Source organism: Nilaparvata lugens, chromosome 14, assembly GCF_014356525.2.
Source record: "Nilaparvata lugens isolate BPH chromosome 14, ASM1435652v1, whole genome shotgun sequence".
NCBI lineage: Eukaryota > Metazoa > Arthropoda > Insecta > Hemiptera > Delphacidae > Nilaparvata > Nilaparvata lugens.
In genome coordinates this window covers 23,075,677-23,088,005 of record NC_052517.1, presented here as the reverse complement: position 1 = coordinate 23,088,005, position 12,329 = coordinate 23,075,677, and the positions used below count along the sequence as shown (strand labels likewise).

At 36.1% G+C, this 12,329-nt stretch overlaps 1 protein-coding gene across 1 annotated transcript in view; it reads left to right on the top strand.

The window, feature by feature from the left end:
• LOC120354302 (arf-GAP with coiled-coil, ANK repeat and PH domain-containing protein 2-like) overlaps positions 1 to 12,025 on the top strand; it is a gene marked incomplete at its 5' end in the record, with an annotated part of 34,804 nt that extends 22,779 nt beyond the window's left edge. The window contains 4 exon segments of the mRNA XM_039441217.1: positions 1,251 to 1,446; positions 8,325 to 8,592; positions 9,893 to 10,058; positions 11,922 to 12,025. Of these exon segments, the coding sequence (XP_039297151.1) occupies positions 1,251 to 1,446; positions 8,325 to 8,592; positions 9,893 to 10,058; positions 11,922 to 11,931 (640 nt within the window).
• Positions 12,026 to 12,329: the final 304 nt, after the last annotated feature.

Genomic DNA, 12,329 nt, shown 5'->3' with positions numbered 1-12,329 from the left:
AGCAGCGATAGATGCTCAACAAATACAAACACATTGTGTTGCATGATAGTGTTCACATCAGCGATAGTTGCTCATCAAATACAAACAAATTGTGGTGAATGAGAGTGTTCACACCAGCGATAGTTGCTCATCAAATACAAACAAATTGTGGTGAATGAAGTGTTCACATCAGCGATAGTTGCTCAACAAATACAACACATTGTATTGCATGAGAGTGTTCACATCAGCGATAGTTGCTCAACAAATACAAACACATTGTGTTGCATGATAGTGTTCACAGCAGCGATAGTTGCTCAACAAATACAAACACATTGTGTAGCATGATAGTGTTCACATCAGCGATAGTTGCTCATCAAATACAAACAAATTGTGGTGAATGAGAGTGTTCACACCAGCGATAGTTGCTCATCAAATACAAACAAATTGTGGTGAATGAAAGTGTTCACATCAGCGATAGTTGCTCAACAATACAAACACATTGTGTTGCATGAGAGTGTTCACAGCAGCGATAGTTGCTCAACAAATACAGACACATTGTGTTGCATGAAAGGTTCACATCAGCGATAGTGCTCAACAAATACAAACACATTGTGTAGCATGAGAGTGTTCACACCAGCGATAGTTGCTCAACAAATACAAACACATTGTGTAGCATGAGAGTGTTCACAACAGCGATAGTTGCTCAACAAATACAAACACATTGTGTTGCATGATAGTGTTCACAGCAGCGATAGTTGCTCAACAAATACAAACACATTGTGTAGCATGAGAGTGTTCACACCAGCGATAGTTGCTCATCAAATACAAACAAATTGTGGTGAATGAGAGTGTTCACACCAGCGATAGTTGCTCATCAAATACAAACAAATTGTGGTGAATGAAAGTGTTCACATCAGCGATAGTTGCTCAACAAATACAAACACATTGTATTGCATGAGAGTGTTCACATCAGCGATAGTTGCTCAACAAATACAAACACATTGTGTTGCATGATAGTGTTCACAGCAGCGATAGTTGCTCAACAAATACAAACACATTGTGTTGCATGAGAGTGTTCACATCAGCGATAGTTGCTCATCAAATACAAACAAATTGTGGTGAATGAGAGTGTTCACACCAGCGATAGTTGCTCATCAAATACAAACAAATTGTGGTGAATGAAAGTGTTCACATCAGCGATAGTTGCTCAACAAATACAAACACATTGTGTTGCATGAGAGTGTTCACATCAAATTATCTTCTGTTTGCAGCGAGCAACGCCTGGCCTACATCACGGCCAAATGGAAGGAGCGGCGCTTCGTGATGAACTCGAATTCACTGACAGTGGTGGGGGTGGGGGGAGAGAGAGAGAGGGTGGCCAGACCTGTGCGCAAGTGGAGTGTGCGCCGATTCAGGAGAGGCAGGACTCAGAGCCGGACCAGGAGGCCCGGAGAAGAGCTATCACTTGTCAGGTAGATAGATAATTATACATAACCTAATAAACTTTGTTTTGTGTAGTTGAGAAGTTGATATTGTGGTAATTATTCATATTGAATGAAAAATACTAAGAAATTGTCAAATAACCACTGATTTATTGATAATTAGAAATATTTCTAATCTATATAATAAGAGAGAGTAGGGTGTGTTTGTTCGTGTGTTCGTTTGTTCGCATCAAAGCATGTCAACTTGTGGATTGCATACCGGAAAACGGGAATGATTTAGATCACCAAATTTTGAACATAGATTCTAAAAATATCAATCTCGTGCACCTGGAAGCCCAAATTTCAATTTTCCTTCTAGATTTTTCAGAATTAATGTTCAAATTCATCTTTGCTACCGTAGGCTACATGAAGTTCCATAGCAAAAGTGTGTCTTTTTATGAGCAGGTTATAATACAATTTAAGAACGTCTATGTAGCGCAGCGGTAAAACGCTTGCTTACGGAGTGAGGTTCCCTCGGTTCGAATCCCCGATGTTTCCCATTTTTTTTGTTCTTAATTTTTTCCCTCGAAACGTATTATTATCAATTATTTTTTGAAGGAATTTGTTTTCATTACTATTGAACTGGATTTTATCAAATAATTATTTTTAATGTAAAATTTTGCCACCAGTACAAATGAATTGGACATAGTCTCATGCTGTAGGCCTATAATTGAATTTCATAAGAAAAACATGAATAGATCACAATAAAATAAGTAGTAATTTATATTCTTCAGTTTAATGTACTATCAGACACGAATTCCAGTGAAACGAGTATTTTGTTTGAAATTGGGAAAACAAAAGGCTGCCTGATTCAAATTGAGGAGGATCCTAATCCAACTAAAATTTATTGATGTATTGGAAAAATCAATATGATTCTGTGAGGTTGTATTCTTCAGTTTTTTATACTATAATAAAGGAAAGAACTGGCTTATACACGTAAGGAATAGGGAATTATGTTTGACGCATCATCACGTCTGAACTACTCAACTGATTAATTTGAAATTTTGCATATAGATTCTTCATTAACCGAGGATGATTATTATAGGCCTATTTTCAAATTTCGATTTTTTATTACGTCAAGTTTTCATTTTGCAGTTTTAAAATAGACCCTTGCGAAGCACGGGTTACCCACTAGTTATCAATAAATCAGTGGTTTTTTGACAATTTCTTAGTCTTTTTCATTCAATAATAAATACATCATTGGTCAGCCATCATTAGCCATCACTAGTCAGGTGGGTACTATCGTACAGAAAGGATTCAGATTGGTTGAGAACTTGAATGACGCTAAGCAGGCTCGTTACGCTCGCCTTTGCAGGGCTCCGCCCGATAGTACATTTTATAAGTTTCAGGATATAATAAAAAAGCAAAGACTCGCTTCGCTCGCCTTTGGAGGGCTCTGCTTGATGCTACATATTAGAAGTTTAAGGATATAAAAAAGCCTCAATTAATTTGCTTCAAAACTATAGTGAGGTCCACGTTATAATGGCAGTATTTGATTAACATTGGTGTTGCTATCCTTGTCTATCATTCCACAAAGCAGATAGCGAATGTATCAAATCATAGTGTTGTGTATCAAGTTGAGATGATACTGTATCATATTGTGTTGATACTGTATCATGTTGTGGTTGTTCTTGTTCTATAGTGAGGTCCACGTTATAATGGCAGTGAAGAAAGATAGGAGAACAACGTTGCCGATCTACCGGTCTTGTCAATTACTTCTATAGACGGTAGCTGATACAGGTTTATTGATGTAATATTAACTGTTCATTCTCGTTTAAAATAATCAATTATAGTTTATTAAGCAAGAAATTATATTTTTCAATAATTTTGTAATGAATTTTTCATAATTAAGATGAAATATTTTGAGGATTAATGATTAATTCTACATTGTTATAAGACGATCTGGCAACAGAGCAAATCGAGAAAGAGATAGAGCTATCCGCTTTGTTGAATGATAGCAATACCATTGCTAATTAAATACTGCCATTAAACGTGGACCTCTCTATAGTAAATTTGAAAAGTTTCAGGATATAATAAAAAAAACAGGAGCCACAATTAATTATCTTGGTCTCTAATATATCTTGGAAAATTTTGGGTTTAAGCTATCAAGAAAACCAGAAAGTTCTTACCAACTCATTTTTTGTGTAATTGATTGTTCCACGTTTCTATTATTGATTTTCCCTGAAACATAAAATTGATGATAAATTTATTTGTAATAAATCAAAAATAAATAGATTATAGAATTAAAATAATATACCCTGCTTGAACAAAATATTTAATAATAGATTAGCTATTTCTTTATTGTTTAAAAACGATGTACTAAATTGAAAAATGATGCACTAAGTACAATCAATGTTATTTATATTGTATTGTAAAAATATGTATTTGTATTTTTGGCAATAAATTAAATTGAAATTCAATTCAAATGTGGGAACACTGTGGAGGTGGTGGTAGAGGATAGAGCTATCTGCTTTGTCGAATGATAGACAAGGATAGCAACACCATGTTAATCAAATAAATTCAAATTCAAATTCAAATTTATTATTCAAACTCACAATATTCACATTCATAATCAATAAGAAAAACAAAACACTCAGCTCAGTAAGATAAAAAATAATTAATGGAAGATTAATAAAATAAATACTGGTATGTTTTATTAGATATACGGTAAATTGTGAATCGGAATAAAAAATACTACCTGCTGGAAGTATACAATACTCCACGTTTGCAAGCAGGAATGAATATCACTTCAACTAATTTCAAATGCATGAATAAAAGGAGAAAGAAAAAGAAAAGAGAAAGAAAAGACTAGCAACCATTCACTCTCACATTCACACACCTTGCACACTTTCCAAAAACAGCTCATCTTACTAATGCTTATTGCCAGCCACCAAAATTACATTTTAACTACGAAATAACATTGAATAAGGATTCTAAATGGTCAGGCATAAGACCTTTGAGCCATCTAAGAATTCTTTTTTGAAAACAAGTTGATTTTGAAGCCTCTTGATTTCAATGGGGATGTTATTAAAAACTTGGGGCCAAGAAATACAAACGATTTCTGGAAACAAGTGGTATACGATTTGGGAAGTCTCAGTAAATCAGCCGTCACTCTCCTAGTTTGATAGCTGGGAACATCCCTGAGCAACGTATGACCACCGTTTCCAGACATTACAAAGAACATATACAGGACCTTAAACACATACATATATCTAAGAGGCAAACATCCAAGGCACTGAAATAGAGGAAAAGAATGTTCATATCTACCCTTTCTATTTATAACACGGACTATCGATTTCTGCACCGTATCAATGGCTTCAAGTGACAAATATAGGTGGAGCCCCAACAATTAATACCATAACTTATTTTGGATCAACAAATGCAAAATATAACTGCCTAAGAACATTTAAAGGGAGAAATTTATTCAAGAAATAGAATTTTCGCAGGACGAGTAACAGATAGTTTTTTATGATAGATATATGCTGAGACCAGTTAAGCTTCTCATCAACAATCACACCTAAAATTTAATGGCATTGGTCTGACCAACGACCTCACAGTCACAGTCATTCCGATCACAGGCACCATGAAACTTCAGTGCAGAAGGCAGTGTCCATGGTGTTGTTAATGTGAACAATATATATTTTGTTTTTGTAAGATTGAGCTGTATTCTATTGTGCCCGAACCAAAGCAATAGCTTATCCAAATCATCCTGCATCATTCTCTCTAAGTTGGGGCCATCCAGTCCACAATATGCCAAGGCAGTGTCATCTGCAAAGGACACAGGCATACCATTGAACTCACACGAATAGAGATCATTTATAAAGATGAGAAACAAGATTGGTCCAAGGACCCTGTGGTACACCACAGTCCACTCCCTGAACCTCACTCTTCACTCTCCCAATAGATACATATTGCTGCCTGTCCTTCAAATATGAAGAGAACCAATCCAGAACCATGCCCCTGATACCAGCCTTAGATAATTTATTCAACAAGATTGAATGGTTAACCGTGTCAAATGCCTTTCTGATGTCCAAAAACAGTCCTGCAACACAGCGCGCTGGCCTGAAGTTGAAGCCACAGAAAACAACCGACATGAATCTTTCAAGAGCTATTTCAGTATTCATGCGTTCACGAAAGCCAAACTGTTTATTATAGAAAAAGTTATATGAGTTGAGGAAATTGAGAAGTCTTCTTTTCACTATCTTTTCCAATATCTTTGAGAAGACAGACAGCAGAGATATAGGTCTATAATTGTTCAACTTAAATCTAGAACCGGATTTGTAGATTGGCACCACTCTTGCTAGCTTCATCCAGAAGGAAATATTCCTGTAGATAGACTGCAATTGAAAATATCAACTAGAATGGGAACAATAGTCAGAGCAACCTCCTTCAAAATTCTAGAAGATATAAGATCAATCTCCAGAAGAAGTACCATTTTTTAATTGTTTATGTAAATTAACATTTCATCATAGGTGACAGCTTCAAAAAACATAGACGCTTGATGGTTTCTTTCCTTGAAGGTGTTATGATAGTCATTTTCATTATCAGCTGCACCATAAGAAGTAGCTAAAACGTCTCTGCCAATATTAACAAAAAAATCATTAAATAGATTTGCTATTGTTTTGGATCCGTTACAATTTCATTCCTGTGTTCTATTTTCAATTCATCATGAGATCTAGTTTTTCTCGGATTTCCACACAGTTTATTTAACTAGCCATTTTTTCCGAGGGGGCATTTGATCTAATGTAGAATAATACTTTTGTTTTTGATTTTAATCCAATTTTTTATTTTTCTAGAATAAGTTTTTAAATTATTTTATCCTTAGGTTTTCTGGGTTAGCTTTCATTTTTTTAAATAATTTATCGCGCGAGTGGATTGCTGCACATAGACCATCAGTTATCCATGGTTAAGCTTCTTTAAATTTGTTGAATTTATTTGAGATTCGACTCTCACTTTTGAACACGCAATGTAATTTTCAAAGACTTCAAGAAATTTATCAAATTTATAGTTGACATCATTACTGAATAAAACATCACCCCAATCATGGGACAGCAGGAAATATTCAGTTTATCAAAATCTATTTTATATTTATCTTGACAAGAGTTCCTTAAGTTATTCTCCAGTTAGCTCGAATTGTCAATGAAACAGCTCTATGATCGCCAATTAAATCCTCAATAACTGCGCATTTTACAAAATGGGAAAAATTTCGAGATCTGATAAATACGTGATCAATGCAGGATGATGTGGTCTCAGTCACTCTGGTAGGTATATCTATTATTGATTCGAAGCCGTAATAGCTAAGTATTTCTAAATAATTATCAACTTTGTTATCACCAGACCCCAAAATGTTGATATTGACGTCACCTATTATAACAGTGTCACAGGCAGAAGGAACGTTTAAAATAGAATCAAGACTAGTAAGAAATCTATCGCATCAAAAGCCATGCCATCGATAAAGCACAATGAGATTGAATTTGTAGTTTGATAAGGTGCAATGAAGATAAAGAATATCCGCACCCTCCACCCTACATTCCGTCACACTGCAGTTGAAACCAACTAATTCAGTGGAATAATAAACAACCAAGCCAGTGGCTCTCGTGAAAGAAGAAACACTTGAACATGATTCATAGCCATCAATAAAATACTGTGACACCTGCTCATCTGTATCCAACCACACCTCAGTCAGTGCTATTATCGCTGGCCTCACTTTCCAGCAGTTAATATATGTAAACAAACTTATCAAAATTGCTGCTAATCCTTGAATGTTTGATGAAGGATCGTAAATTATGACTTGATGAAATTGTGAATCATTAACTTCATCAACAGAGCTCAATAGAACACATATATTTTCATCCTCCATCATAATTGATAGGATATAATATACAAAATTTTATATAATGACTAGGGGCATACAGGAATTGAAAATCAGTATAGATTTCACATGGCTTCATTGAAAAAAAATACTGCCATATAACTTGGACCCACTATAGAACAAGAACAACCAACATGATACAGTATCAACACCAAGATATACAGTATCATCTCAATTGATACATAGCACATGATTTGATTCATTCACTATCACTTTGTGGAATGATAGACAAGGATAGCAACACCAATGTTAATCAAATACTGCCATTGTAACGTGGACCTCACTATAGATACAAGAACACCCACAACATGATACAGTACAATACAATATGATACAGTATCATCTCAACTTGATACACAACACTATGATTTGATACATCGTATATGCTTTGTGGAATGATAGACAAGGATAGCAACACCAATGTTGATCAAATACTGCATTATAACGTGGACCTCACTACACAACAAGAACAACCGCGACATGATACAGTATCAACACAATATGATACAGTATCATCTCAACTTGATACACAACACTATGATTTGATTCATTCGCTATCTGCTTTGTGGAATGATAGACAAGGATAGCAACACCAATGTTAATCAATACTGTCATTATAACATGGACCTCACTATAGAACAAGAACAACCGCAACATGATACAGTATCAACACAATATGAACAGTATTATCAACTCAACTTGATACACACACTATGATTTGATACATTGCTGCTTTGTGGAATGATAGCAACACCAATGTCAATCAAATACTGTCATTATCACTGTAGCGAGTCTCGTTTGTTCTGCCACTTTTATTAACTCGAAATATGCTATCATTTATTCATAATTCATTTTATTATTAGTACAGGCTATATATAACCTAGCATTGGCATTACTCTTGTTTATTGAACCTAGTATAATATTTTAACTTGATTAAATATTCAATTATCAATTTTTGTGTATTTATATTTTAATTATTTCTCAACTTACAGACTGAAAAGAAAGACACGGAAAAAACTCCAAACAAACTTTCTCCTACAACAGCCAGTGAAGTGAATCGAAGCAGAGAAGAAGGAGAAGGAAAGGAGAGAGGAAAAGGAGAAGAAGGTGCTAAGAAGAACGAAGGAGGAGGAGGAGAAGGAGAAGAGGAGGAGACCAGTCTGCTGTTGATCGGCGATAATTTGACTCAGGAGAGAAGCGGAAGTTTACTGCAGTTGAGCAGTGAAGATGATTCGACTGGCGGGGAAGAGGAAGATGATGGTTTGTAATTTAATAATTATTAATAATTTTTAGGTTTGTAATTTAATAATTATTATTTTTTAAATTTAGTTATGTCAAAATCCAATTCTTAAGGTGCGTACAGACTTTCGCTCTGCTCCGCAACCGAACGTCATCCAGCAGAGCGATTGATGATCGCCCGGGGAGCAACAGTGGTTCGACAGGGGAACGCGAGAAGATCTAACATCTTCCGTAACGTCATGATGGGTGCGAGGGCGGAACGACTGTGGTTCGATGGTGGTACGAGGGCGGTACGAGGGAGGAGCGTGCTCGGTGCGGGTTGGAAGCGCGTATATGTGTACGCAGCTTAAGGAATTAATCACTTTTTTATCATCTATACAATATACAGAGTGTCTGACAAAAGTGTAACAGCGGAAAACCATAACTACTTGAAATTATTTTTCATTTTTAATTATTTCTATTAAAGCTAGTCACTAGGACTAACCATTAAGATTGTTCTACAGATGGGAATTCCTGACCGGCAATTAGAAGGTACTGGGTTCGATTCCTGGGCTGACAAATAATTTTTGAATAGTTGCGCTCATCGAATTTCCATCTAGCTGTTTACCCTGTTGTCAATATTTGCAGTAGCAGAGTCTTCGGGGTGATTTACAGCATTTAATTGGAATTTTCGGTCAATAATAGTATTCATCAATTAATTACCATATGAACAATGCAACTCCCAAGTTATTTCCATTATAGACTGGCTGCTGCTATGGCTTTCGTATAAATGAGCGCTGCTATCCAGAGATTGTCAGTTTGATGTAAGGGTAAGCATTCCTGACCGGCAATTAGGAGGTACTGGGTCGATTCCTGGGCTGACAAATAATTTTTGAATAGTAGCGCTCATCGATTTTCCATCTAGCTGTTTACCCTGTTGGCAATATTTGCAGTAGCAGAAGTCTTCGGGGGATTTACAGCATTCAATTGGATTTTCGTTAATAATAATATTCATTAATTAATTAGCATATGACCAAATGCATCTCCAGTTTATTCCATCTGTAGACTGGCTGGCCGCTATGGCTTCGTATTAAATGAGCGCTGCTATCCAGAGATTGTCAGTTTGATGTAAGGGTAAGCATTCCTGACGGCAATTAGGAGGTACCGGGTTCGATTCCCGGGCTGACAAATACATTTTGAATAGTAGCGCTCATCGAGTTTCCATCTAGCTGTTTACCCTGTTGTCAATATTTGCAGTAGCAGAAGTCTTCGGGGTGATTTACAGCATTCAATTTGGATTTTCGTTTAATAATATTTATGAATTTATTTATTTGGTTCACAGTTGGTTTCGAAGACATCTCCCGTCTAGTGCCCGAGCGTCTACTCTACAAGGCATCCACAGCCCACAATGTGCCAGTCATGTGTCAGGCCATAGCCATGGCGGCCGACAAACTGTGGACCAACCCAGACGACAGGCATCGTCATATCTGCATCAGGCCATCACTAGTGTCAGTATATCTATAATATAATAAAGGAAACAACTGGCTTATACAGGTAGGGGATAGGAAATTCACGAATGAAGCATCATCACGTCTCAACTACTCAACTCATTGACATTATGAGTCGGTTTCCGAGCTCGGGATTTAGCTAAGTTCTAGACTTTAAACAGCTGGAGTCAGAAAATGGCTTTCCAAAACGGGGCGTAGTCGCAGTCATTGGCATAGCCACGTTTGAATTAAATTTCGAAAAACTAGAAAATTGAACACGAAATAAAATGAAGAGAAAATAGTGTAGTTTCAGCTATTTAAATTATTTAGGAATGTTTAACTTCGTCAAGGAAATACATTTCGAATTATAGAAATGAGAAAATAAAAACTGCGACCAAGTCCCGTTTTGGAATAGTTATTTGTGCAACTAGTGCGCAAAGTGACAGTTTGCTGCACCGAAAGAAACGTTTACGCACGAGTCGTAGGCGAGGGAGGAATGGTTTCTTTAGTGCAGCAGAGGAACTTTGCTCACGTATTTCACATTAAATTTCTCCTACAGTTACCATTGAATATGAGAAGTGGTTGATTATGGGTAAAATGATGGCTGAAATCCATCAAATGTTTGTCTGTGTAATTTTATTATTTATAAAAACCTTAATTTATTTAAAATTGAATAATAATGTAGTAGTAAATGAATGAAGGCGGCTGTGTGCTGAATGTGGTGGCTGTCGCTGTCACATCAAGGTAATGTAGGAAAAATGAAATAAGAGAAAATAGTGTAAGTTTCAGATATTTGATTATTTAGGAATGTTAACTCCGTCAAGAAAATACATTTCGAATTATAGAAATGAGAAAATAAAACTGGGACTACTGTATGAAAACTGCGACTACGCTCCGTTTTGGAAACCAATTTTCTGAATCCAGCTGTTTAAAGTCTAGGACTTGGCTAATCCCGACTCGAAACCGGCCCTATGGCCCGACAAAAGTAGACCCACGCTAATCCACGAAAAGCAACCCCACGCCGTGGGATGTTTTGTAAACCATTGCTTATTCAAACCAGTAGTATGTGAACAGTAGACCTCACGCAGTATTCTCATCCACAAGTACCTGATTGAAACTATAGACCTTATGGGAAATACAGCAATAGACTGGCTTCTCCACACATCTGTGTAATCAACTTGTCAGCTGATTTATGATGAAATATTATATAGTCTGATTTTAATCTAATATTGGCGTATGAAGGAGGCTCCTTTTCTTTTATATTATCCTTGAAAGCAAAATTCCAAAACCTTGTATATACGTTAAAAAAAGGAACATACCTGTCAATTTCATGAAAATCTATTACTGCGTTCGCCGTAAATGCGCAACATATAAACATTTAAACATTAAGAGAAATGCCAAACCGTCGACTTGAATCTTAGACCTCACTTCGCTCGGTCAATGAATCAGGACAAGTGGAGTATTCATTTCCATTATTATTATCATTACACAGATGTCTAGAGAAGCCTAGCAATGGTTTACAAAAATCCCACGGCGTGGGTTGCTTTTCGTGGTCTACTATACGGCGGGCCGATATGTCAGGATATTCTAAGAATAATTGTGTATCATTTATCAATATTATCATCACATGCTATAGTTAGGTCCACGTTAATAAAATGAAGCTAAGCAGAGGCTCGCTACGCTCGCCTTTGCAGGGCTCCGCCTGATAGTAAATTTTACAAGTTCAAAACATATTAAATAAAAAAGTCTCAAACATTGGACAAAAAAGGCTCAATAAACAACTTCTATTCAAACATTGTAGGTATCATATTTTAATCGTTATATTGTCTTATTTTTGAAGTAAATTTACAACTAAATTTTTATAACTAATTTTTGTTTCTACAGGGATCCGTAATGGCTTGTGAATATCTTCTACTAAATGGAGTCAAAATAGATGTTCAAGATAATGATGGAAAGACTCCTCTGCATTTAGCTACTGAATTAGGTAAGTTTCTCAATAAAATATTGGAGTTTTAATTATTATTATTATTAAAGGAAACTCCCAATTAAATGCTGTTATTCACCCCGAAGACTTCTACTGCAAATATTGACAACAGGGTAAACAGCTAGATGGAAATTCGATGGAGCAACTATACAAAAATTATTTGTCAGCCCGGGAATCGAACCGATACCTCCTAATTGCCGGTCAGGAATGCCTACCTTACACCAAACTGACAATCTCCGATAGCAGCGCTCATTTTTACTAGCCATAGCGGCCAACAGTCTACAAATGGAAATAAATGGAAGTAACCA